This window comes from Trichoplusia ni, chromosome 14 (assembly GCF_003590095.1).
Source record: "Trichoplusia ni isolate ovarian cell line Hi5 chromosome 14, tn1, whole genome shotgun sequence".
Classification (NCBI taxonomy): Eukaryota; Metazoa; Arthropoda; class Insecta; order Lepidoptera; family Noctuidae; genus Trichoplusia; species Trichoplusia ni.
This window is the reverse complement of record NC_039491.1, coordinates 1,768,368-1,795,870: the sequence shown is the minus strand read 5'-3', so window position 1 is coordinate 1,795,870 and position 27,503 is coordinate 1,768,368. Positions and strand designations below refer to the sequence as shown.

Here is a 27,503-nt window from a genome sequence, read left to right as displayed (position 1 = left end):
AATTTTACTTACGTGTATGAAATAGGTTATATGATGTCATTAATGAAACGCGAGTGTACCAAAATCTTGTTGGGTGCGTTGTGTGTAATTTAGGCGGTCTAGTAAGACCTCTAAGTTAGACATCTTCCACTTGGTGGACAGCGCTCTACGCCGTAGTAGTGCTCTGTCTCGCTTCCATAACAGTTTTACTTTAAGAAGTATTATTAGGCTATAGGATGTGGGATATTAAGGTAGTAGGAATAAAATGAAATCCATAATAAATATAAGTATTAAATTTATTTCGTTATTTTTTGTAAAAAAATATCTATTAATGTAATCACTAATGTGGTAAAAGATTGTGATGGAATATTGACCACCCGCTGAAGATTCTTTGAGTATTTAATATAACATTTAGGTACGTACACAACGGATACATGTCTAGATCTATTCCTAGTTCGAATACTCATATATTTGTTACGAACGATCCTGTACGGCCAAATATTGTGTTAGGAAGAATATTTACTATAAATTATATCAGCTTAAAAATACTTTAATACAAAACGTATATATAATACATGCCCCATACACTCACGTGATTATTATAAAATATCATTCTATACATTCACGTTCATTCACTCATTCATTCAAATCATTTATAATAATACAGTCCAGTTTATAATACAAAACATAAACCGTTAATTTATATTTACCTAACTATTCTTATGTTAGTAATAATTTGCCGTATTTTCCCTTTTAATGTTCAGTAAAATAGACTAAACAAAAAGACCAAGTCTTTTGATAACGTCACAGGGATTCCTAAGGACTTCACTGAATTTTAATTCGATATATCGTCCTTTTAGCTTAATTATTACTAACATTACAATAAAATAACTGAGTTCTACAAAAATATACAAAAAATATTTTATAAAATATATTTACACGATTATAAATCGGAATGTTGTTGGAATGTATTTTTACATAATTCGTTGATAGTACTTCCCTGCATCTGATATGGCGTTCGCCTTATAGTACTTGAGCATTTGTCTTTCGATCATAATTATTTTATTTTAGAACATCAACACATTCACTGTTTGATATAATGCAACGCCTGTTACGTTTAAAAACTTTTGACTTTGTGACGAATGTTTTAAATATATTTGGTGGGGGCTGTAATTAAAACAGTGAGTGTGTTAATAAACAGTTAAAACTAAAAATCTTAATAAAGCTAATAGACATTCTACAATAACATACTGAATCTCGGTTCGTCGCGAGCGTTGTAGTGTAGGTACCTTACGCCTAGTACCAATTGCGTGAACAATAGCTTGACTTGTAGTACGCCGAGAATAGGGATGATGACTGGGTATCAACAGTTACAATCTTTCTAGTCCGTCAGATAGATAATTAAAAATATTAAACACATATTTTTTTCTTTCTATCGGAACTATAAAAGTATTACAAAGAGAAAATGTCATCAAATTTAGGACGGAATCTGACGTAACGACTTCGCAAAGTTTATACACATAAGTGACGTCACATGTTTGTTGCATTCTCTGTTATTTGATAAATATATTATTATGTTTCCAGGTCAAAAGAAAAAACATACGTATTTAATATTATTAATTAAACTAGCTGACGGATATAAAAAAAAGTCTTCATCCCTATCGAAACTAGTACGAAAATATTATGTAAGATTGACCAGAATACGACAAAACGCAGTACCTTGTTTCATTATTGACCTTCACTGTCGCTGTCACTCTTATCTGTAAAGAAATACGTTTTGTCGTTAGGATTTCATCATCGACGTTTATATTTATGTCCCAATGACCGATAATGTTGTTTGCACAAGTGGAATTTTTGTTGTTCACATTCGTATGTTTATTTACATCATGCATTGTTTTACGTAGGTTTGTGTAATTTATAATATTGACGTCATGTTGTTAGTTGTAAATATCTATTAATAAATTGAGATAATTTTATAGTATTAAAATGATAAGTATTTGCTTAATTTTAAGTTATTGGTTTTTAGATTAGTTTAGTTTTTGTAATATGATTAGTTCAGTTAACACTATTTTTTAGTAAAACAGCGCATTCTAATATTATTCTTAAGTAGATTAATTAATTTTCAATTTCTCTACATAGTCTATTAGCGCAGAGCAAAAGTAACGAATCGACAGAATAATAAAAAATATTGTATGAATTAAGAACAATTATTTTGAAAGAGATGATTATAATTTAGCAACATGTTGTTTTTTTCAGCGCTAATAAACCAATGCATCAAAATTCCACAACCAAATTCTACAAAGCGAACCGTGCAAAGCTGCATTCCAACAAAAAAGTGTGCACTAGTCTAAGTGCCGTACATACTGACCTTTCTTACCCGGGTACGCGTGCCTCTTCAGTCTATCGTAGAGGTCCTCTTTGGTTCCGTATATGCTCGCGTTGGACCGCGCTAGGCTGTTCATCTTCCCATTCATACCATTATGAAGGCTCTCCTTCATGTACGTTTCGTTGTAGAAGTTTGGCATCTCCCAGCCGTCTTCCTCGTCGTCATAGTAGTGTGCGTATGTGGAGTGGTGTGAGGGAGCGATGGACTCCGCGTACGGCGTGTGAGCTCCGTAGTAGAAGTTCACCTGGGAACCGTTCTGGTCGATCGCTGGTGTTAGTGTCTTCTTTGGTTCCTTCTTCTTTGTTGATCTGTGGGGGAAATTGTTTTTTTTATTATGAGGTTGGGAATGGGAGGTATGGGAGTCGTGACAAGGTTTTTTATATCAAATAAGATTTTTTGTACCTGATGACCAACATACACATCACAAGTAGTTACGCATGAGCTAAAAGGATTTGATCGCTAAGGATACCTTTTTATCAATAAAAATCCGTGTATGTCTAAAAATATCTCTTTGCTAGGTAAATTAAAGCGGTTCTATTGGTGTTTAACAAAGACTCCTGTTTTGGCTGTGAAAGCGTTTATCTTTAATCGAATATTATCAAAGTGTCTGTGTCTGCCAATTCTACTATGGAAATTACTTATTACTCTTAAATTTAAACAAGCTCAAGCCTTTAAAATAACACGGATGAGAGTCCCGCTGCATAATAATCAAGCTTCGTGAAATTGAGTTACTGTGCTTAAATATTTCATTTATACGAAAAATTTAATCGAAACGTTTAAAATCCATTACTAACAACCTCCCTGAAAATTGAGTTAAATAACCCATTTTCGGTTATTTAATGTATTACGGATTTAATGCCTACGCGCTACGTAGGTACGTACTCGTAGGCTTACTTAAATTTTGTTTCGTATTTTTTTTACAGCTCCCCAATTTCCTAGATGTTACCAAAGGGTTTGTAATCGGATTATTTTTTTGTATGTTAATCCGATTATTTTTAATTGCGTCCCGTAATACATTTTTTATCCCCCACGAGTCCCATTGCACTTGGTCAAAATTTTGCCGTTGGTGTAATAGATTCTTGTCGTAAGTTATCTTTGTATCATCAATAACGTCCAAGGTTTTTTAGCCTCAAGTGCTTGGTTGAAGGATGTTCTACTAGGGGTCAATAGAAAGCTAATCGAGTTCACCTGAAAAATATTGGCAAAATTATCCAACACTTTTTTTTACTAACCTGGCACAAATCATCCATACAAGCAGTACTAAGAATATAATAAATATGACTCCTCCCGCGACTCCGCTGGCTATGTACGCGAACTCGCTCTTCTCGCGGCAGTGGCGGCCCGTGAACGAGCCCGTGCAGCGGCACGACGGCTCGCCTCGAGCGTCCTTCACGCACTCGCCACCGTTGTCGCAGTAGTCCAGGCAGACATCTGGAAGGACAGGAGATAATATTATTATTTGGCCAAGCAAGACGGCTGGCAGCAGCTGATTGCAAGCAGCCGAAGATAGATCTCGATAGCGTGCAATTGGAGAGGCATATGTTCAAGCAGTGGATGAATATGGGCTGATGGTGATGATGATAATGATTCAGTCATATATACATATATAAACTATCTGCCATTGAGAGGTACAACAGATTTTTTGTCCAACTGAAATTTTAGGTAAAACTTAACTCTCTAGATTTACTTGTAATAACTAAAACTGCGCGACTCACTTAATCTAATGATTACTATTGACTCCAAAGATGAAAAAATGTCAGCCTGTCAAATTCTCAAAGCGGAAGCTTTCAAGAAATACAACAGCAAAGATGTGTATCATAACAAGTCTATACAAATTTGCGTTTTGACAGAAATCAAAAGCCTCTCAATTTGAATACAAATTATCAATTAAACGTAATCAAATTTCGGCTGACGTTTAGGCGACACGAAGGTCGACTGGTACAAGTTCAATATAATTGATTTAAATTCAATAATTTGCTTTAATATTGGTCTTATTTGCGTCATATCCAATATAAAAGTTTTAAGTTCCAAGTAAGTCCTAACTTACATAATATATTTTTTAACAACAAAAACATAAAACCGACTTGGGACCAAATGGCACTTTACGTTAAATAAAAAAATAATTCAGTTCAGCCAGTCTGAAGTTCGGAGGTAACAAAAAAAAGGTTAAGAACCTCCTCCTTTTTTGAAATCAATTAAAAAACAACCTTAATTCCCTGTAAAAAAAACATATACGGTATAATAAACGTTAATAACGTGATATGCTTACCTATACAGACTTTTCCAGTTCCATTGAACCCTGGTTTGCATTGGCACTTGAACTCGCTCGTTTCGGGTATCAAAAGGCAATACGCATTAACATCACAATGCATCTCGGGGCCGCTCATCTCGCATGGATTTGTGCAATCCGATTCCGCAGTCTGTTAATCGGATAATGTATTCATTATTTATATTTTATATTTTGATTCTGTATAGGAACTCTATATGGTTTGAATGTTATGAGCTGTTAAACATTTTTTTTTGTATTACGTTAGTATTTCAAAGTGAATACGATTTCATATGGATTCTGTTTCCAAAAATGTGCCCTCATCGGAAGTTCTTTTCCACTGAGGGGGTTTTTCATTTTTCATTGTGATTTTTAATACTTCTAATACAAAATATGTACAATAGAAAGTCAGAGGTATTCTCTACCAACCAACCCACAGGTTGTGAAGAGAAACAAGAAAGCAGTTGGAGTTATATGCATGTTATATAGTGTCAAATTTCTCACAGTGGTATTATACTCTAAAGTTATACGAGGGATATTATTAGTTTGAGTTTCACTTACAGCTCCAGGGCCTCTGGTACTGGTGTTGATCGGGCAAGGAACACAGACTGTCTGTTGAGCCTCGGATTGGTAAGTTCCCTTCCTGCACTGCACGCAACTGTTCAAGGTCACGTTCAGATATGAGCCTGTAATTAACAAAAATAATTAATAAACAAAACTCGGGCTGTACAATCAATCAATCTAAAATGGTAACAAGAGATTGTATTACAAGATATTCCTGAAGTCCTAAAAATCGGAATTGTGATATCGAATTCAATTCGAGAATTGTTTTGAAGGCAATTTTTGATTTTGTAAGTGTTTTTGGCAGGATGTCTATTTTAAGGTTTTGACAGGGGTTTACAATGACTAGTTAAAGTAGCTAATAGTCTCGGTCTGTATTTATATTTCGGGAGAAAGAAATCGACTTTCGCGGGATAAGGAATTAAATTCTGGTGTTGTAGTTTATTTTAAATTTAATAAAAGAAAATTTGGGTGTCGCTCTGTTGAAATGCTTAGCAATGCGAAACCAAAGTTTTGCTATGCTTTTAAAAAAACAATTTGAAGAAGAAAACATCAATTTTTTGTTCTCCTATATTTTCATTTAATTATCTTTCAGTTTCCGTTTACCTATCTGAAGCTCAAATTAGTTTTTCAGACTATAAGATCGTATCCCAACACGCCATCAAAAGGGATCATTTTATCTTTCAGACAGTTTGAATGTAGTTATGAAGACACTCACCAGGTCTGCAGACAGGCAGCGAGCACTGGTCTGCGGAGGAGGCGCCGGCTTGTGGCGTGGTGGTGCCGGGCGGGCAGGCCGCGCACGCCGCGCCCGCGCCCGACGCGCGCCACGTGCCGCGCGGGCACGCCTCGCAGCCGCCGTCGCTGCTCAGCTGCTCGCCTGGGGACAACGGTAAAGTTACAGAGGTTGCGGAGAAAATGTATACGATGGTTTTTCTATACTAACATTATAAAGAGGAAAGATTTGTTTGAATAGGCTTGGGACATACTGGACCGATTTCAAAAATTTCTTTCACTGTTGAGAAGCTACATTATCCCCGCTGAACATAGGCTATAATTTATTTTGAAAAATATTAGGGTAACGTAAGAAAATTTCGATAATGTAACCTAAGGTGTAAAATCGGAAACCTATTTCTGCGTACGCTGCTAATACTATTGACAATAGTACAAAATGATGTACTACTGGTTTGCTTACCACGCGAACGAAGTCGCGGGCAACTGCTAGTGGTATATAGAATAAATGACTGCCGCACTAAGGAACTTACTCCTTGCATCGCGGGGGACAGATCACGTGCACAACAATACCCAGACTCATTACAAGTATTCGTGTATCACACAAATGCTTGTCCTACGTGACGCGTACGGTGGGTTTGGCGTGGTAACCTCAATGACTCGGCTATAGGTGCAGTTGCTAAGAATAGTTTATAACGAAGGAAGAAGAATATTCTATTCTTTTTTCATTTTTATCATACATTTAAGTGATTTTATAAGTTTATATGAGATACTAATTATATTTTATAAAAAGCAAAGAATATAAATTTAAACATTAGATTTTACCTGAAGGACAATCATCTCTGCATTCAGCAGCCGACACGGCTTCCGTAGCTCGAGTAGTTTGTCCTCTGGGGCAGGAGAGACAGGAGAATGCACCCTCGCGAGGCTGGTAGGAACCGTGACCGCAAGGACGGCACAGTTCTGCTTCAGCATCGTAGAATTTACCAGCAGCACACCTCTCTACAAAACAAAGGTAAGTTTTAAACAACCATCCATCACGCCAAGTATTTTTTTCCTGTGATACAACTAATTAAAGCTATGTTTAGGACAAGTACAAAAAGATTCTATGTAATTTCCCATCTTCAACACAGTTCAGTTTAAACTGGTTAAACACATTTGTCATACTATAATCTTCTACTAAAATATCTGGAGTACCACCATTCATGTGCCCATACCTTTGCAGTCAGCGGCGCTACGAGCTCCAGTGGATTGGGTCACTCCAGATTGTCCGGCGATCGTCGGGCAAGCAGTACATTGGACCTGGCCTGCTTCAGACTGGTAAGTGCCTTGCGGGCAAGGCTTGCAGGTGTCACTAGCAGCGTCCAGGAAGGTACCGACAGCACACGCCACTGAACAAAACAAGAACGTGAATGAACATCGAAGGCATAAAAAAAAAATCAGTTCTGTCCTCCTTTGGGTTCCAATACTTACCACAGTCAGGTGCCATAACAACTTGTCCAGTTGGGCAAGCGTAGTCAGAAACTAGCTCCAAGCTCGCTGGATCAGGAACAGTGTTTGGAAGAATATTCCTCACGTCGAACTGTTCGTCTTCGAGAATCAGTTTCTCCAATAACCGTTGGACAGTTGATCTTTCGTTGTTTCCATTATGAATTACTGGATCACTGTAAATTATGTCAATGATTAATATTTACAATCAAGTTGATTAGCTATTTCAATTGATTTGTATCAAAACAGCTGGTATACAAGCAACGTCGTTATTATTTTACAAAAGCATTTTACAATTTGTACGTTCATGTACAGTGCTATGTGCTACTGTAAGGCATGCAGACCACTTACTTGACAGACGGGAATGAGACCTCAACGTTGTACGTATCGCCAGCTTGACGACCCTCCCTACTGCTTCGTGTCCTATGTGCATAAAACACATGCGATTGTGATGGGAGAACATGCTTCATATGTATGTAAGACTTGAGATAGCAAGACATTGAATTAAACTGTCGGACGAGTATGGCATCAAATATAATGAAAATATTTACTTTTTTGTATCCTCAGGTAAATAAACGATTGTCGGCCGGTGTAATTAAAACCATTGTGACGAAATTTAATATGACAGTTTAATTGAAAATGCTTGATCTCATTGAAGTGCAATCGGATATAAATTTTCAATATTGCTACGATACGAAAGTGCTTTACGAGTATTGTGTTATAATAACACATGCTAAGTGCACTACAGGTATTATTTTTTTACAAGTTTTGCGTAACGGTAGGTCTACGCCAGCACCTGATTACGACCAATTCCTACTTTATTGGTTTGCCTGAATGGCACAAATTATGAACTTACTCTTCGACGGGGATGATAGCATCCAAGACGTAGGTATCTTCAGCAGCAACGGCGGGAGGGGTGGATACTTGTCTCGTTTGCCTGGCATTGGCTCGGTGGTCGCACTTCACATTGATATCCAGTTCTTTGCACTCGCGGGTTCCTACATAAATATAATTTTATTAACATTTTTTCTTTTGTTTAACTTAGGATGGAAATAGGAAATAGCAATTATATGACGTACCATCAACAGCGTAAGAGCAGAAGTTCCAGTCCCTGTTGAGTTGGTTGATAGCACTGCGAACCTTCTGTCGTAGGACAGCCTGTCCGGCATCATTGCAGAGGACTGAGCTCGGGAACAACATTGATATCTTGAAGACACGTTGCGCTGGCGACGCCGCTGTATGTGGCAAAAATATATGTTAAAACGATCCATCTTAATTCAAGAGAATTTAATACCACATAACATTGTGAAGGTGTTCTTACGTGAGCAAGCAGGGTAGACTAGAGGTAGCGTAGGGTCAGGAGTTGGACGCCAGAATCCTTCTGCTCCGCAAGTGTAGAATGGTGGTACTGGTTGAGAGAACCTGAGGCCGTCGCGACAGGCGATCTCGCACACCTTGAACTGACCACCGGCACCCCAATCGCGGCAGGATTGGTAGCCACCAAGCGGGTCGGGTAATGGAGGACAGAATTCAGCTGCAAATATAAAAAGAATCAATAAAGTAACTTTAAGTAGAATGTATTGACGTTACTTGATATAGATAATTAACTTACATAGTACAGTTACTTTGAAGGTACAAGTAGCCGCGTTGCCCGCAGCGTCATATGCGATGTAAGCTATATCGTAAGCGCCCCAAGCCAAGTTTTGACCAGGCTTGTGTCCAGATTTCTCAACGACTTTAGCAACTCCGACATTGTCACTGAATACGGGTATATCCCAAGTGACAATAGAAGATCCGTTCTTCGCAATTACCCAAAGGTCTCCAGGGCAACGTTCAACTCGTGGTGGGTCCTTGTCTACTTGCAGTTGTTGGCACTTAGAACCAGAGTAACCGTTGGGACAGACTCTCTGTCCGCAGTGAGATGGCACGATTCTCTCAACTCCTCCGACTACGTCGTCATATCCTGCCCAGGTCAGACCCAAGCCGCTGTATAGTACAGGCTCGGTTCTGCAGTCACGAACTTGTTTCTGGATTTCATTGGTGACGTCAAGAGCACGGTTCCAGATTTGTACTTTAGTCAGATGGCCTTGGAAGCCAGATTCTGTGTAAGCCTTGGGATTGTCAGATTGAGGCTTGCCAAGTGTTACCCAAACACTGAAAATAAAAAAGGAATTTATAAAGTTGAACTTCAAGCAACTTTAATCAACACCTAAGATAGATTTATTACAAAAAGTACTTACTATTGTGGTAGTGTTCGTCCGCTGCCATAACCTTCAATCTTGCTGGCAATTAATCCTTCAGTGATAAGAGTCAATTCGCCGCCGTTGTTTCCGTCCCAAACCAGAGCGACATGATGCCATTGTCCGTCATTCACCGTTGCATATTCACCGAAGCTTAGGTAAACGTCTTGCAGTTCCGGGAACAGGGAAACTTGTACGCCATTTGAGTGAGCTTGAATTATTTGCTTCCTATTCAATGCAATGTGGGAGTTGCTGAAATTCGCAAATGGTTTACGTGTTTACGTTAAATATATTTAGAAAATAAGAAAACATGAGAATCATATCTGTACAAAATGGTAATATTATAAACGTCGTTGAGTATCTTACCTAACACTGTACGCAGTAAAGAATACTCCGCCTTCGTCTTGTTGCGTGTATTGTACCCACATAGCTATAGTCAAACTATCGGCAGATCCTGTATCAAACGGTACCACTTGAGCCGCACTTGAACGTAACGGGTCACTGAAGTACAGATCGTAATCCACACTTATCGCTGCAATATGAATAAAAGGGTATAAATATTGATTATCGTGATGAAAATAATATTTTTACGACGCAATATCGCAATACTTACTCTTTCTACAATCGTCACCGGTTAAATTGAATGGACATTGGCAGTAGAAGCGGCCGGGTAAATCAATGCATGTTGCAGACGGTGGGCAAGAGTTCTCTTTGCAGTCGACAATGTCTTCATCACAGTTCTTTCCTTGGAATCCAGGAGCACAGACGCAAGTATAATCTTCACCTTCATCAATACAAGTGGCTCCGTTCTGACAGAGTCCAGCTTCGCAGGCGTCGAACTCGTATTGGCAACCGATTCCGGTGTAGTCCTGTGAACACGTGCAGTTGAGGCCAGAACCGAAGTCTTGGCACTTGCCACCGTGCATGCAAGGGCTTCCAATACATCTTTCTGGAGCAGTTTCACATTGTTTGCCATCAGTACCGCTTGGGCATCTGAAAAGATATATGAATACGTTTAATTACGAAATAAAATAAATTACCGGTAATACAATGACAATGAAAATGTAACTAGGATACTTACACGCAGAAGTAATCTTGGAAGAGATCGATACACTTGGCGTGGTTTTGACAAGGGAAGTTCATACAGTTGCCGATGTCGTGTTCGCAACGTTTGCCGGTCCATCCTGGTTGACAACCGCACTTGTAACCGCCGATTTCGTCCTTACAAGAGCCTCCGTTAAAGCATGGGTTTGATGCGCAGTCATCAATGTTTGTTTCACACGTTTCTCCTGTGAAGCCCTCGCGACAAACACATTGGTATTTGTTGTCGAGATCCACGCATTTTTCTGTTCCTATAGCATTGCATGGTTCATTCAAACACTCGTCAATAGCTGTCTCACATTGTAGACCTATGTATCCTGGTCGACACTTGCAGATAAATCCTTCTAACTGATCAACGCATGTAGCACCATTCTGGCACGGGTCTGATGCGCAGTCGTCAATTGTGTGTTGGCATCTCTTTCCTGTGTAACCAGCTTCACAAATACAAGTGAAATCATCGATACCGTCAATACATTGACCTCCGTTTTCACATGGTGACATAACACATTCGACGATGTTGATGTCGCAAGAAGGACCAGTCCAGCCAGGGTCGCAAATGCATTGATGGATAAAGAGTTTGTCAACGCATATTCCATGTTTGCAAGGTTCATTAGAACAGAGGTCAATCTTTTCATGACAACGTTTTCCAGTAAAGCCAGGTGGACAGGCGCAACTAAAGTCATTGACTAAATCTGTGCAGGGCGCGTCGAGGAGACAAGGCTTTTCGATACAATCATCGGTGTTTATTTCACAGAGTTGTCCTTCCCATCCTGGTAAGCATTCACATTTGTATCTTCCTTGCTGAAGCGCTATGCAGCTAGCTCCATTTGTGCAAGGGTTGCCGTTGGCTGTGCAAGGATCAATCTGAAAACATAAAATTAAAAAATAATGTACAGTACGTTCAAGTTAATTCAATAAAGTTGATTTCAACAACATTTTTTAATGCATTAAATTATTCTTATTAGGTATTCTTACCGTGATATCACAATCAACGCCAGTGTATCCTGATCTACATAAACATGTGTAGTTGTCAAATCCAGGTTCATCTTTGCACATAGCTCTTTCGGGACAAGTATCATTTCTGCAGTCGGATCTTTCCTCTTGACAGTTAATACCGCCATAGCCCGTAGGACATGAGCAGCGGTATCCTTGTGGGAGATCAGTACAGGTACCTTTGTTGTAACAAGGTTGACTAGCGCACTCATCGATATCAATTTCACATCTGCGACCAGAGAATCCGGCGGGACAGTAACATTGAACACCGTGTCCTTTAGGTACACAGAGACCGCCGTGTTGACAAGCGCTGTTCGAGCATTCTACCGGCAGACACTCTTCTAAGCCGGTCGCTCCAGTACCTACTGTTTTCATGTTCGTCGGACATTCCATACACATTGTTTGACCAACGAGATTCTGGTAGAAGTTTCTTGGACATTGAGAGCATGGGGCCAATCCTGTTGGTGAATAAGTTCCCGCAGCACACTTAGCTCTGCATCGGTCTCTACCTGGTGCGGCTGGTTGGTAAGTGTAGGTGTTAACGGGGCAAGCCTGGCAATCCTTGAAACCTCCTAGTGGTGGTTCGCCAGTGTAACTGTTTCTCGGACATTCCAAGCAAGGAACCAATCCAGTTGGTGAATAAGTACCGTATCCACACACAGGTATACAGTCGTTTATGTCTTTAGATCCTTCTTCTCTTGTGAACGTTCCAGAAGGACATTTGAGACACGATCCTTGACGGGCTTGGTTTTGGAAGAATCCTCTCGGGCACATCGTACAGGTCTTTTGTTTTTCTTCGGCGAACGTCCCAGCAGGGCAGTGCACTAAAATATAAAAAAAAAGACAAGTTAAATAAATTATCTTAGCAGTTAAGGTACGACAACCACAAATATGTCGAAATACTTACAGCATCTTGGAACATCATTTGTATCCATGTTTAATACTTCACCAACGCTGCAAGTAAATCCTTTAGTGATGGAACTCCTGATAGCTCTCAATGGTGGACATTGGTTGCCAATAGATGATACGTTCAATACTGGTTCAATAAGAGCACTAGCGTAAGGAACAGACAGGTCAAATATAAGGTTCAATGTGGAACCACAAAGGTCATAAAGCTGTGTTTGTCTGATTGCCGGGGCTATGGCCAACACAAAGTCCATTTTGACTACGTTCTCATCAAGCAGTGTGGGTATCACATTGACGAATGTTACGTTTATGTTAACATTGACGGCAGAACAACGCTGAGTAAGTCTGTCGTTGAGAACGTTGTCGTATTGAGCAACCAAGTCTTTGTATTGAGGTAAGCAAGCGTTAGAAACTGCACCGAGAGCACGGTATTGTACTGTTGATACTACGTGGTAAGCGGCTTGCTGGGTATCTGTAAAAGGCAATAGTCATTAAGATATTTCTTTACGTAAAGGTACGCAAAAAGTTTCACAAGTTCTAGTAAAATTAGTACGCACTTTCTGATACACAATCGGGCACAACTGATGTCGGCACCCATTGCCGTTTGGTTTCACATACGAATGTTTTGACTGGTTCACCGTCAGTGAATCTGAAGCCAGGGCTGCAAGTAGCTATACATTGGATTCCTCTATCACCAGGCAGACAGTTCATGGCGCCATTTGCAGGTGGCATAAGTTCCCAATCCACACAAGGGGTGGCTTGCACAGAAACCTGAAATTAAGGTGTAATTAAGACATGCTATCTCAATAACCAAAATTTATTTATTTCTTAGTATTATTTTTTAATGTCAAACTTACTTGGAAGTTACATTGAGCTCTGTTACCGAATTTGTCTGAAGCGATAACAGTTACGTTTTCATACCCACGAATGGGGATAACAGCTCTTTCCGGAATGAATTTAAGGAAAACTTCGCCTGAAGCGTCCGTTGCGTTAATCCTCCTTCTGGTTTCATTGAAGTTGACGGCGTAGCTGTCTTGCTTGTCAACCAATTCAATGACGTAGCTTTGAGGGCAGCTCAGCCTTGGAGGAGTATAGTCAGGTACAGTGATGTTCACTTCGCAAATCGCAACGTTACCGTCAAAGTCGAATGCGACGTATCGGACAACCATGTTGTGGAACACTTGGATAGGTGTTTTGAAATGTTGAGGTGTAACTTCTAATCTAGCTATGGCACCAGAATTGTCAATTGCGGTAGGTTCAGTGAAGTTAACTGGTAAAAGGCCGCCATTTACATCGGTTTGGACGAAAATTGGCTGTTGAGGGCAGTTTTGGAACACTGGAGGCTCGTTATCTGAAAGTGACAATGAGTAATTTAAGTATTGGTAGCTCACAACAAAACTCATTAAAAATTACTGATGTATATTTTTTACTTACCAACACAAGGTGAGTATCCATAATCGTAACCCAATAAAGGTTCTGCAGATGGTTCATCACAACCCATGAGTTCAAATTTGAGACAAGCGTTGTCCATGAAGCTCACAATACCCAGAATAACGAATCTAGCTTGAACATATTTCGGTAAAGTAATCATTGCCAATTCACCGTAGTTACCAGGATCTCTCATAGTCAGATTGAAGTTGGGGAAGTAAACAACGTAGTTCTCATTTTCAGCTTGTTTGTAGAAGAAACGGATTTCAGTAGGTCTGCCCACAATGTCAGAGGTTACGACACCCTTAACGAGTATCGCTTTGACTCTGTATACTTTGCCCAAGTCAACGCTAACGTAAGTGAATGCTTCTTGTTTACCGCACCAACCGGTGACTGAGTTCAACCTAATGTTCCTTGCTTCGTAGTTTGGTCTTTCGGATGTTGCGTTGATAGCAGAATCAGGTATTCTTCCTGAGGCCAATCCAAGTGGTCTGATGACTTTGCACTCAGGCTCGCGAATACAAGTTATCGGTCTGGGGTTGATTAATATGTAACCAGGTCTAGAACAACCGAATAGAACTTCAGATCCTTGCTCGTAACTTCTTGCGATTTGGTAACCATCGGCTGGTCTGCCTGGGTCCTCACACACTGGTCCTTCGCATCTTAAGTCGCCGAAATCCCAGATACCGTTGGCTTGACATCTGACAACATTGTCATGTTTGCTTGTTTGACCTGCTAACTTGAAAGTGTTTTGGCATCCAAAGAAGAACGAGCTTTGGTATTTGGTGTCCAGATATTGTCCGTACTCCGCACCAGGCGTGGGCATTGGGACTCCACAGTCTTGTCTCGGGCATTGAGGTTGGGCTCCAGATAGCCAGTAGTCGGGTAGGTCCTGAAAATTACATTATTTTGTTACATGATTTCATTCAAATGACTTGTATAGTTTCTTTATAAAATTTTAATAGTAAGTCAACTTACTGGTTTAGGATCATAGACACACTGTCTGAAGGATGAAGTAAGTGTGTTTCTCAAATGCCTTCCAGGTGACGTGCAGGTAATAGTAACGTTATCTCTGTAAGGAACCAGTACACTCTCGGGGTCATCTCTGATTACCTTCAAGCCATCGTTTTTGTTATCAGAAAGTGTCACACAGCGGGCATCTGCAAATATAACGTGTCGATTAGAATAGGCCTGAGGCAAACCTATTGTATTGTATTGGAATTTTTAGCCTTATTTTACTTACATTGACATTCAGGTACAGTTCCATTCCAAGTTCCACTGGATGTACACAAAAGCGTTGAGAATCCAGACATAACATAGCCGAAATCACACTGAAACTGAACGGTGTCTCCAAAGTGGTAAGAAGTCTTCGTAGATAAGAGTTTTCCATTTTCAGGTGACGAAAGTTGAGGGCACATGACAGGCACACAGGATTTGTTCTTCTGGTAAGTATCACCATCCCTGTCTCCAGTCTCTGATTTTTCGATGGCGAAACCAGCAGTGCCGTTGTTCGAATAGAGCTCGTAGCCGAGGTTGCAAGCGCAAGAGAAGTTTCCAGGTCTAAAGGAAAATGAATATACATTAGTATGATTTATACATTATGTGCTGCAGTATAACGAGTGTATATAAAATTACTTACGTATTAAGACATTTCTGGTCACAGCCTCCGTTGTTCTCGTTACACTCGTTGATATCGAAACAGTCTAAACGAGCACATCCCATGATTTCGAGTTTTAAACAAGGCGCGCCAACGTAGTCTTGGATCTTGAACTTAACGTACTGTGCTTCAATTGGCACTGGCAGATTTAGAACGGATAGAGTAGGCTCCAAGATACGGAACTCTACAGCTGTACCGTCTGGGTTCGTGTAGTCTTTGAAGACATCAGTCAAGTCGTTGGTGTATTGGATTCTGATGGCAGATGTGAAGGCGATGTTGCCGTCAGCGCGCATGACGCTCATGGTCCTGAATCCTCTGATGATAGTTGGTGCTCTCAAGTCAATAAGGATCCAGTTAGCTCCAGCTTCTAAGTTGTTACCGCACCAACCGCCGCCGTTGTTAAGACGTACCATCTGCAAGAAACAATTAAGAGGTTAGAGTTGTTTTTTCAAGTGTTGCATTACGTTTTAGCTTTAATCAATGTGTGAATAAACTTACTCCTTTAGCGTATCCTGATTCCGGAGTAGAAGTAGTGATCGATTCATCAGGAATTGCTCCGTTAATCAATCCTAGATCTCCAACGGGTCTGCAGTCTAAGTTCGGTGTGAAACCAGGTCTGCACGGGCAGTAGAAACCACCATTACTGTTCTTGCATTCAGTTGAGACGGAGTCACATTGACTGCTGGCGCACTCATTAATGTCTTCACAAGTCGGAGGGTTGTCGAATTCTTGGTTAGTTCCACATTTGAGCAAGCTAGGTCCATTGAGTTTGTATCCTGGAATAAGTAGACCACAGTATAAAATGTTGTTTTCGTTGTTTAAATATTTAATTGTTAGATCTAGATTTTTTATTTTAGGAAATTACCTTTGAAACATTGAACACGAGCTTCATCGCCAAACATGTAAATCCTAGTTTGGTCAACAATAAAGCCATTTTTGATTTCGGGGAATTTGGGGCAAAGTGCTTTGGAACAAGTTGGCACGTCTCCCGACCATGTGCCATTACTCATGCAAAGTAGTACCGGCTGGCCAGACCTCACGTATCCGGGTTCGCACTCGTAACGCACAATGGTTCCGTAGCTTCGTCCGCCGCCGTTCAAGATCGTGACATTGGCATGGGGAACGTCCGGTAGGGCGACACATTGGGAAGCTGTGTAAAAAAAGATTTATGAATAAATGGTTACAAAAACACTTAATATAAAAAGAAACATACTATACATTCAAATAATTTTACTTTTATTTAAAATGAAAATTATTAAACTTAACACTCCACAACTACAAATGTTTTGTATGGAAACTTGCAACTGTCACATTGTATTTACTGACCTAAACAAGTAGGCGTTCTCTCCCACCGACCATCTGACAAGCAAGAAATTCTCTCAATAGGTTGTCCAGTCGGGAAAGCAAATCCGGCATAACATTGGTAAGTCGCAACACCACGGTAAGTCACGTTTGTAGAGCCAATTGAAAATCCATTATCGATTTGTGGAACTGGACCGCAATATACCTCTGTGAAACAACAAATAAGTCATATTAATATACAATTTTAGTATTACGCAATGTAAATAAAACCGCACCTTAGAACGGATTTTGGAATGTTGCTATTTATTGTACGTCACTTACCTTGACAGCTAGGAATGTAAGTGGTTGACCATTTTCCTCCGTCTAAACATTTTGTAGTGATACGAGATTTCCCTGTGGCGAATTCTTGTCCAATTGGACACGAGAATGTAATAACTGTTCCAAAGGCGGTATCTCTGTTTGACGCTAAAGCACCGATTCCGGAGTTTAGGGGTGGGCAATCTGAAAATAAAATAGGGATAAGTAGATGTGTGTCTTTGTGTTTGTTTCTCGTAGAGTGTATTGTTAAGTGAATACCATACCTGCCGAGAATGTCGCCTTCCAACCCATTCCATTATGCAATGCATCAGACACAAACCGTAGCAACATTTCACCGCTGGAAGCAGTCAGTGTAATTCTTGGCTTAATAACAAAACCGTTGTCGGAGTGGAGCCTTAAACCGTTAGTACTGGTTCCGTCAAAAACTTGTACTACATCTGTAGTATGAATGCTAAATTCGTCAAATTTCAAAGAAAGTGGACCACCGTTAGGGTTTTTAATTCTGTAGAAGCATTCTTGATTATTCGGATAGTTTGAAAGACCGTATGCTGGCGATGTAACGTTACCATTGGCTGCAATGATAGTTGCTCGACAACCTTGGGAATATCTCATGTTGAATCCTTTTTTAGAATCTCCAAGGCTCGTTCGGAAGTACATGTACAGATGGTTCGTTGTCGAAATTATAACTTTTTGGTTTTCTTCTCCTGGTCCAGTCAGCCTAGCTAAGACAGGGCTAGATGGTGTGTTACCATCCTTGATGACGATGTAGTCCCTGTTCATTCCTAATTCCAAATCTTCGACTTCCAATGAAACTATTCTGCCGGGTTGAGCTTCAATAACGTAAACACATTCCAAACCACCAGGATAACCATTAGGGTAACCAGGTGAGGTCAGTACTTGTCCTTGAGGCGTGGCCCTAAGCATACCGCCGCAGTTGGAGGACTCAGTTTTCCATGAAGCACGGAAACCCTTCCTTTCAACAGAACCATCTGTACTAAATTTAATAATCATAAAGTTCGAAGCGGAAACGTAAATTTTGCTAGATAAATCTTGTTTTCCTGAAAGTGTCGCTAAGTTGACAGATTTATCTTCGGTCCTGCCGCCAACCAGAATTTGAACAGTGTCGAAAGACTTTTCAGTTTCAAAATCTTGGAACTGTAAAACAATGTTTTGTCCTTGTGGCCCCTCGAGAGTCCATTTGCATTCGCTGAAGGGAGGGTACTTGTGAGGGTAGTTTGGACTCTCGACTACATCTCCACTGCTGGCCATGTAGAAGTGACATTCGGAAGCACAGTCCATTTCGTCGGAAGCATCACCACAATCGTCTTGCTTGTCGCATTTGAAGGCTGCGTTTATACATTTTCCATTAGAACAATGGAAGGTTCCTAAAACAAATTTAAATTATGTAAGCATTGTTTGGAATGACCTCAACATTGAATTTGAATGATTGCGCTAATGAGCATAAAAAAGACAGTAGTTGTCTATAAACGATTCTTACCGGCTGGGCAGGCGGTAGCTCGACACATGAATGGCAAAAGGGTCTCGCAGGTCGTGAGTTCCCAGGACTGGTTGTCCGATGTGACGTGGACGTCAACACATTCTCCAGCCTTGGGGTTGGGCTGTTGTAAGTCCCAGAAACCGGCATATTGTGATACCAGAGTTCCAGCCGCCGACTCGAGCGTGTTAGTCCTGAGGTCATCGACCGTCGCGAGCCCCAGCCAGTAGTGGTTGTTACTTGGACTAGATGGAACCATGCTGGCAGTCATGTTGTTTTCCGTGTACGAGTCTACAACCATAAGTTCGCTGCCGTATCTAAAAACACAAATACAAAATATTATAACGTTATGTATTTAACTTAAATCCATTAATGTTCAAGAAAACAAAAAAATAGTTTGCGGGAATTGAACCCATGCAGAAAGTCGGACGCGTAGTCATTGCACCAATCTGTTTAACGAATGGAATACGTATTTAATTACCTTCGACATAGTTCCGCCGCTTTCTCCCACGAATGTCTGATGTTGAAGAATTTGTAACAGTGTAAGCCTTTCAACTCCCATCCTGTAAAAAAGAAAGATCGGTTATAATACTTTGTTTGTTCTACTAATATTATAGAAGGAAAGTTCTCTACCAAAACTGTTGACTTTTTAAATGGCTGAGTATATTTGCAAAGACCACGTAATGTGCCTAGAAATTAGTGTTGATACGTACACATGAGTGAAGGCTTTCTCCTTTGAAAGGGCTTTAAGTGAAAGTCTGTTAATTTCGCCGACAAAATTATGTTGATTTTGGACCCGCCTTTATGTACAAAAACTATTTGAATATCCGAAACGTGTTTCATGAAAATTGAAGTAACCTCACAATTTGTCTGGGTTATGAATTATGAACGACAAATAACTTCGACAGACGTTTTCTACAGCTGAAGTTGAATACTCCCTGATTGTGAATTTGAAACAGCCTAAAGCAATTACTAATTCGAAATTTGTGACTCAACAGGTGTTCTTAACTAGCCTATGAAACTCGCCAAATAGAAGATTCAATTAGATATTTTAGAATTTATATTATGCCAGTGTGTTTAATTGGATGAAAGGAATTGGAAAGCTATAATTATGGACTCCATTCTGTCAAGAAATTCTCTTTTGTTTCTTTTAATTGAATATGTAAAATGTAGTTATTTAACACTCAGAAATAACCTACATATGTGTGTCTACATATTTGATTGAAGTACTTAGTCAGGGAATAAAGGAGAGAATAGAATAATTTTCTTTGAAATAGCAGCTAAATATAAATTTGTATTTATACTTCGTATTAAACTCTAGGTAGGTTTTCGTGTGGAGTATGTTATCGTATGTTGTCGGCTTGTTGACGTGCCTTTAAGACCTTTGTAAGCTCAAGCAGTAAACTCAGCTTAATGGACGTCAAGACAAGCTCAAGTTTGGAAAGCTTAGGCACTTGCTTTGTGTGGGATTTACTATGTTTGGTAACCTCGTTCATGTCATTTATAATGCCTATTAAACTAAGTCAAAATGTTATTGTGTTTATAGACGGTATGTTAAACTCCTTTGTATATTGCTTTACTTCCTGGTATGGCTTTAAAGTCATTAGATAATTTTATTCTCCTCTTGGAGAATTTATCCTTTGTTCCGCGCTTATTGTACTAATCCATGCTTTTTACTTATTAAAACATAGTTTTAGTTTCCTATTATTTTTTTAGTTAGGTAATTGTCAGCCTTAAGTCAGCATCTCTGTAACTCTTACTACAGGACAAAGTTTGGACTTAGAAACAAGAAACAAATGCTAGATGGATGTTCAATAACCGCTCATTAACGTACAAGATAAAAAAGTAAATAGGCATAAATAGAGCGTGCGAGTTTGACGACCGATCGCGAAGACCGCGATACGAACACGCTTCACCGCCCCTCCGCAACACGATGCAATGTGTTTGACCTACTTATCTAGTTATGTTACTCCAGCGAAATGCAATCGCACTGTATATAAATCGGTATTATAACTGCTTTTATAATAAGCGAACTAGGGTAACTGGGAGCTGATAATATCATTTCGAAGCTGAAAATTTAATTTTATGTATCATGTGGAATTTTGGCGGTTCGACACGTTTTGATTATTATTTTAAGGTCCGCAATCAGTTTTCTTTTGGGAGAAATTTCTTTATCTATGTTTTGTTACACTCGTTGATATTTATCATGTTATCATTTACTTATAGATTAATGGCTAATGAATGTGGCAAAAATAAATTTTCAGAAAAGATTTAATCTATTTCAGCACCTATGGGAAAGCTCTCTCCATTTAAGCTTCCTAAAACTAAGCTCCTAATCACACACCAAATCACAGCACATAGTCCATTGCCTAAAACAGTAAGCATAAACTCGTTTTTATAGCAGTACCTTTTTTACGTACGGTATCCGCTAGCCAGACACGTTCATGCAATTTGCCAATTTAGTTGGGAGGAAGCAGTTTTTGTTGGGCCAACGGCACAAATAAATTTAGACGGAAACTCGAATAAATATTTGTTGTAGATGCGATTAATTAAATCGGTTTTGTTTGCATGTAAATGGATGTATGGTATTGTTAGTAAATCCTTATCTGATGAGCGTTTGATGTATCGATTTAGAGAGATGGATGTATGGGCTGTGTGAGAACGAAGCGTGGATATTACAGAGGTGTTTATGTTTTTGTTTTGGCTCAGCCAAGTTACGGTAATTTGTTTGATATAAATAAGTTAGTGATGCTGCAATGAGGTAAAAGACATCAAACTTTAAACTTTAGATAAAGAGAGATTCATCATTCATGAATAAGATTCTCTTTTCCAAAGCGCCAAGTGACAACGGCTGTGCTGTAATTTATTCATTTTCTAATATATGTTTCGACTCTCCGATACGACGTAAAACAATAGCTAAAATATTTACATCGTAATCTAAATGCATGTCTATCTTGTATATTCCCTGTACAATATTTATAATCAATAATATGCCACATCCACATATGCTCATACTATTCGTTCAACCATCGACTAACGCATCGGTGTCGCTCAGCTCGACCACATTCTATGAGGCTCAACGAGCTGGCACATAACGCCATCACACATTTATACCAAGATAAAAGTTATGGTGGACAGTTGTCGGGGATAACTGCCTGTAATCATTATAGTTGAGTTTGTTACATCAGAGTACGTCAAGGTTGGTACGTATAGACTTACCTACTATTCTTGGGCTTGTATTTTACTAGCTTTCATTTCAAGAAGGAAAATGATTTTTAGTCTTGTTTCGTCTATTTCACTAAGATAGGTTCATGGTATGGTTTTGGGGTAGTCAAAAACAAAAAGTTTCATTGCATGGCTATAATTAAAAAATACGTGGTCGCTCTCTATCTCTGTGTTACTATATTGGGAAAATTTATCAGTAAAAAAACCTATGACATAAAAAATAAATGTAGTTTTTAATTATATCATAATCATAAAGCTATCGTCTTTTTAAACTGCATATTACAAATCGAAATAACTAAAATCCATTCAAACAAAACATTCACGCAGATAAAATGTGTTAGAGGAATCGAACGACAGGCGTTAATTTACTGAATCGCGATTAATCGTACAATGTGTCGCGTAAAACGCATCGCATGAAACAATTTGAGAGCACTATGTCTATGCAGATAACAATTACGTGCGTTCGACGTAATTATTGGGTGTATAGACATGTTGCGCGATTTTACTGAATAGAGCTAATACGCGTGAGCCGGCAAACGTTTGATGTTGAACGCACGATCACCGAACGCAATGATTAGTTGTGTGAAACAAAAGCTGGCGGGTGATCTAATGCTGCGATGATTGGTTATGAAACAAAAGCTTCTGATCGTTTGATTGATTTTGTTGGAAGATGTTTTGGACATTGCTTATTTATGAGTAAAGAATTAATCATAGCGGGCAACCTTCACACGAGTAGGTAGTGTAGATTCAATGTTTGATTTGTTCGCAAAGGTTGGTAATCAAAATGTTAGAATCATCTTGGAGCCATGACTTAAGGTAACATAATCCGTTAGTAGATAATTATTAATCATACACGCAATATTTGAAATAGTCGTAGTGTATAACAACGTATCTTGTATCTATGTTACATTGAAACATAATATTCCAACATACCTAATATCTGATGTTTACCAACAGCATTTTCCATTAGGATCCAATTATGTCTAGTAATTTCTGATACACATTCATCTCTTGTATGTAATACCGTGCAGAGGTTAAGCTTTCATTCGGAAACGCATTCATTTCCCATGTCTGTGGCCTCGCATGGCTGGCTTTGTAACAGTTGAATATCGAGATACAAGTGCGGCTTTCAATCATCAAGGTCTGTCTCACTTCGGACGTTTTCACATTGACGCCGCGGAGAAAGTTGCGATGAAATCGATTACGCACATAATTATTATCAAACTTAGGTACGAGAATAACTCTTTGATATGTAATCGATTAAAAAATGTTACGTAATTTTTTGCGTTATGTAAAATATGCAATTAATTTTGTTCAACGGATAAAGAAGTAATCATTTCTGTATATGTAAATCAATTGTGCGTGGGGAATAAGTATTTATGCGAATTGCAATAATGATAGGTAATGAACATGTACGACGAATTATTCCTTGTATAGAGGACAATAGACGTACTAAAGCCCACATTACAGACCGTATGTGTATGAATAAACGTTTATGCGTCAATAAGGCGGTCACCAACTGGATCGAGACTTCGGGAGCAATGTCGACCGGTCGCCGACACGGTGTCTGCCGATCAATTGTGCCGAGTGCCTCTTAGCGAGGCAAACCTGAAACCTTTGAAGGATATACGGATATGCCTCTACACCGGAGATTGACTTACTGCCCCTATTAAGACACTAAGTAGACATATTCACTTAGTCTGTGACGTTCGTTACGCTGCGTTAAAGCAATTATCTGATCCCTGTATAGAATGTTGAATAATTTGCTTTGACGTTAGTCAATAAATTAAATTGCAAGTAGTAGGTTCCTACTCTGTAGTTGTTCATGGTATTTAAAACTGAAAACTTAACAAGAGCAATATTGTATTGTTGATTGAAATAAACATTCAAAGTGAGTAAAACAGAAAAGCTAGTGCAGAATCCAATATAAATTCGTAACACAATTAAAGATTGGTATTTAAAAAAACGCTAGTTTTAAATGCAGAATGAATAGGTTTGTAGCCTGGAGCGTTAATTTATATTGGTATCGGTACCTAAATCTAATCACAGCGCTCGTGGGAAAATGTATGCAATGATGTTTATCTTTGTTACCGAATTCTATGTTCTAACTGTTTTCGTGTGCAGATTGTCGAAAGTCCGCGATGCAAGCTTTCGTCGAAGTTTTCTAATATACCTTCTTACATCAGTCATTGGTCGCATCTTTTGTGGAGTATTTAATTTAGTTCCAAATTTGAATCCGTTCACGATCACAATAGAAAGAGTCAAGTGGTGTCCCCACAGAGATGTATTTTCTAACATATCTACGTAATAAAAGTGAAGGCAGATTTTGACTGCTTTACAGAACTGTAGGATTTTTTAAGAAAAAAACCCGTAACTAATCGACCTCTGTGAAGAAGACTTAATTTAAATGTCGATACATGTTATATTCTCATATTAAAGTCATCGGTGAGTCACGTCCCTGCTATGTATGGCTGAGGCGGTTCCTTTCACTCATTACAAATGTGAACCTTCAAGGCTGGTTTGCCGCTCAATTGACTTTAGCAGCACAAAGCCCACATTGTCTCGTTTGATAAAAACCATTCAATCAATGATATTTTTGTCGCAACATGTAACAACATGTTCTGTATGTGAATTAGTGAATTACTATTCTGGTTACCTTTTTGAAAATTGATTTATTTCGCTTCCATTTTCCGTTCGGAAACAAAAAATATGTATTACGTTAAAATTCGTTTTTTTCATGTTTGTATACTATTTATCAAACGAAGTACCGAAACCAACTAATAAAATAATTTTATAATACACTTTAATACTTTAATGCACTTCTGTAAATCATTATTAAGTATGAAACATTCGTCTATAAATTTGAAAAGTCATAATAAATGTGGGTAATAGTAGACATTGTGTCTACAATTTCTACAAATAAGTGGTATTGAATGGCAGTCTATTGAATCCTTACAATCACTTAAAACAGTAAAGATATCCAACCTTGTTATCTTTCATTTGCATATAATATATGTGAATGGTGAGTCATTTCCATGAATGTAAGTAATTTCAGTGGGTTGTAATTGTATAATCAAATGGCATTGTTAGATGCATCGAGGCGCGTGTGTTATACCGAACGAATGACAATGGATTATAATGTACTAGATGATAAGGCAGTTCTTGTAGGTTTTAGTCTATTATAATATGAGAAGCGAATATGTTATGGGAAAAAGTAATTGTAGTTCACTACAAAGAAAAACTGAAAGAGTTATTATTAATTTAACATAACATTATTGTGTTAAAATTATGTAGATAAAAGAGCGCTATTTTTGCCAACAAAGTGTTTAACGGCTTGACGTTCCTTTTTATTTTTTTCTTAAATTTTGTGTTTAGATAAATGAATAAATAAATAAGACAGCTTAACAGACTTGATACAATGTGATATTTGAAGTCGCATATTTTATTTCGATCTATAATACTGATCTGATGTTATATGTTCGATATCGGAATAAAGAGTCAAATTATTTTTGTTATAAACTAAATGAAACCAAAAACATTCGAGCCTTTACTCCTGGACTAGGTATAAACATGCATCAAGGAGACTATGCCTTCCCAAATACACTTCTTCTGTAAGTAGGTCTAAGCTTAATATGAAAGAAAAAAGTATTGTATATTTTACATTGTCATTTTCACATACATACATTCACAAAATAAAGAATAGTCGTGATAATTGTGATAATAAGAATACCGTGAGTGTTCCACATGGACGTGTGCTAATAGCTCCTGTTAGCCGACATATGCATGTTCTGTGTCACAGTTGACAACCATGAAACATACAGATGTAGGTCTGTCAATCTTCGTGTCTTGTATGTACGAGATTACAGGTGACGGTACGGTACTATGTGTACCTAATGGTAATCTCTAGAGTATTGTTATAACAGTAATTTTAGTACGGTTTGCAAGGTTTAATTACGTTTTGTTTTCGGAATTATGATTAAAGACTCATTAGTTTCGAAAGCAGTCGGACGATTTCGACGAAATGCGCGTAAGTAAACCGTCCCTCTACAAGCCAAGTGAGTGACATTTTCACAACCGTTGTTGTCAATGGAAAACCTTGAATGAATGAAGATGACAGGTCACGTGACTTATCGAAACAAAATGTAATTTCCATACATTCGAGCGTTTTGTATGTTCCTTTAATTTTAGATACATTTAGAAGTAAATACATCAATTTAGTTATTACAACCTACATACTTACAATAAGTAAACACGTCTATGTTGCTTTAGTAAAAGATACACGCGAGTATAGAGGTAGAGCAGTTTTAAATTATGTATAAAAGCTTAGAGCAAATTGCCAGTGACCTTTCCATCATAACAAATTTAAAACTATAATGGCTCTTTTAACACATATTTCATTTTTCTGACCGCGGAAGAACTCAGCGGAAGGTCACAGTTCTTAAGTCATCATGATGTAAGAAAACAAACCAATTTACTCTAAAGTCAGGACAGACATTCTGTAAACAAGACTTCTTTTGTGGCAAAATATAGAAGAGGAAATGCTAAACTGCTGTATGAATCTACTAAAATAGAAATACTATAATAGCTTTGATTGATGATATGTTAAAGTAAAAAAAGTAGTGCTTTTTTTAGTAGTATAGAATTCGATTCTTGAGTCACTGACGATTTCAAAATTATTCTTAATTGCACCCAGACTCAGATCACACAAATGTTTTTCCTATGCGGAGATCGAACCCGCGTCGCGTACTGTGGGTTTGGAGTGGTGACCTATACCACTCGGTTATTCGCCACTTCGCCTTTGTTAGAGTACCTACCGTAGCATACCCTACAAGGTATAGTATACCCATAGTATATACATGGTTTTGATACATAATAGTCCACATGGCAATTAATATGTATAATACCAGCTGAACGTTTCAAATAAGTACGGTTTAGGGGTCGTCAATCTTGTAATGTGTAGTTTCAGCTTTATATTGCGCTAAATAAACAAAAGATTTGTCTGTGATTTACACATTATATTTTTTTTCGTTGGAACGCACGTTTTGATATTAATTTTCCATAATGTTCAATGATTTAAGTGTCATGTTTTATTTATAAGGCTGTTCGTATTGTTAGTGTATTTCTATGTTTAGAATTTTAATACGCTGAGAATTCTTACCTATTATATACAGCATATAGTTTCATTTAATATTGATTTCGATGGTGATAATATTCTCTAACTATACAGTCCTAAGTGAATAACGTAACTCAACTATCGAATCAACAAACTTTGAACAAGATCTATTAATGTGTACGTGATATGAAGTTATACCCAAGGGTATCAGGATATTCTCCTATTACCAATAAAACCGTGTCTAATGCCAGCTATAATTACAGACAGGTAGGCTAATAAACCCGGTCGTAGGTAGTCTAGGCAGCTAGTTATG

At 38.5% G+C, this 27,503-nt stretch overlaps 1 protein-coding gene across 2 annotated transcripts in view; it reads right to left on the bottom strand.

Moving 5' to 3' along the window:
- Nucleotides 1-257: 257 nt before the first annotated feature.
- LOC113500571 overlaps nt 258-27,503 on the bottom strand; it is an 83,229-nt gene continuing 55,983 nt past the window's right edge. The window contains exons 4-36 of one of the 2 annotated variants that reach the window (XM_026881418.1): nt 19,334-19,415; nt 18,856-19,169; nt 17,621-18,742; nt 17,361-17,540; nt 17,064-17,246; nt 16,603-16,887; nt 16,236-16,513; nt 15,720-16,150; nt 15,324-15,640; nt 15,059-15,240; nt 14,087-14,972; nt 13,510-14,003; nt 13,210-13,423; nt 12,654-13,124; nt 11,729-12,570; nt 10,734-11,617; nt 10,266-10,645; nt 10,019-10,184; nt 9,653-9,904; nt 9,025-9,566; nt 8,734-8,946; nt 8,492-8,647; nt 8,269-8,410; nt 7,764-7,835; nt 7,398-7,588; nt 7,142-7,315; nt 6,750-6,926; nt 5,911-6,072; nt 5,193-5,317; nt 4,635-4,785; nt 3,598-3,796; nt 2,348-2,673; nt 258-1,739 (exon numbers count right to left, since the gene is read on the bottom strand). In XM_026881418.1, the coding sequence (XP_026737219.1) occupies nt 1,708-1,739; nt 2,348-2,673; nt 3,598-3,796; nt 4,635-4,785; nt 5,193-5,317; nt 5,911-6,072; nt 6,750-6,926; nt 7,142-7,315; nt 7,398-7,588; nt 7,764-7,835; nt 8,269-8,410; nt 8,492-8,647; nt 8,734-8,946; nt 9,025-9,566; nt 9,653-9,904; nt 10,019-10,184; nt 10,266-10,645; nt 10,734-11,617; nt 11,729-12,570; nt 12,654-13,124; nt 13,210-13,423; nt 13,510-14,003; nt 14,087-14,972; nt 15,059-15,240; nt 15,324-15,640; nt 15,720-16,150; nt 16,236-16,513; nt 16,603-16,887; nt 17,064-17,246; nt 17,361-17,540; nt 17,621-18,742; nt 18,856-19,169; nt 19,334-19,415 (10,625 nt within the window). In that variant the 3' untranslated portion in view covers nt 258-1,707. The remainder of the gene's footprint in view (nt 1,740-2,347; nt 2,674-3,597; nt 3,797-4,634; nt 4,786-5,192; nt 5,318-5,910; nt 6,073-6,749; nt 6,927-7,141; nt 7,316-7,397; nt 7,589-7,763; nt 7,836-8,268; nt 8,411-8,491; nt 8,648-8,733; nt 8,947-9,024; nt 9,567-9,652; nt 9,905-10,018; nt 10,185-10,265; nt 10,646-10,733; nt 11,618-11,728; nt 12,571-12,653; nt 13,125-13,209; nt 13,424-13,509; nt 14,004-14,086; nt 14,973-15,058; nt 15,241-15,323; nt 15,641-15,719; nt 16,151-16,235; nt 16,514-16,602; nt 16,888-17,063; nt 17,247-17,360; nt 17,541-17,620; nt 18,743-18,855; nt 19,170-19,333; nt 19,416-27,503) is intronic. The other variant, XM_026881419.1, reaches the window with a different exon arrangement.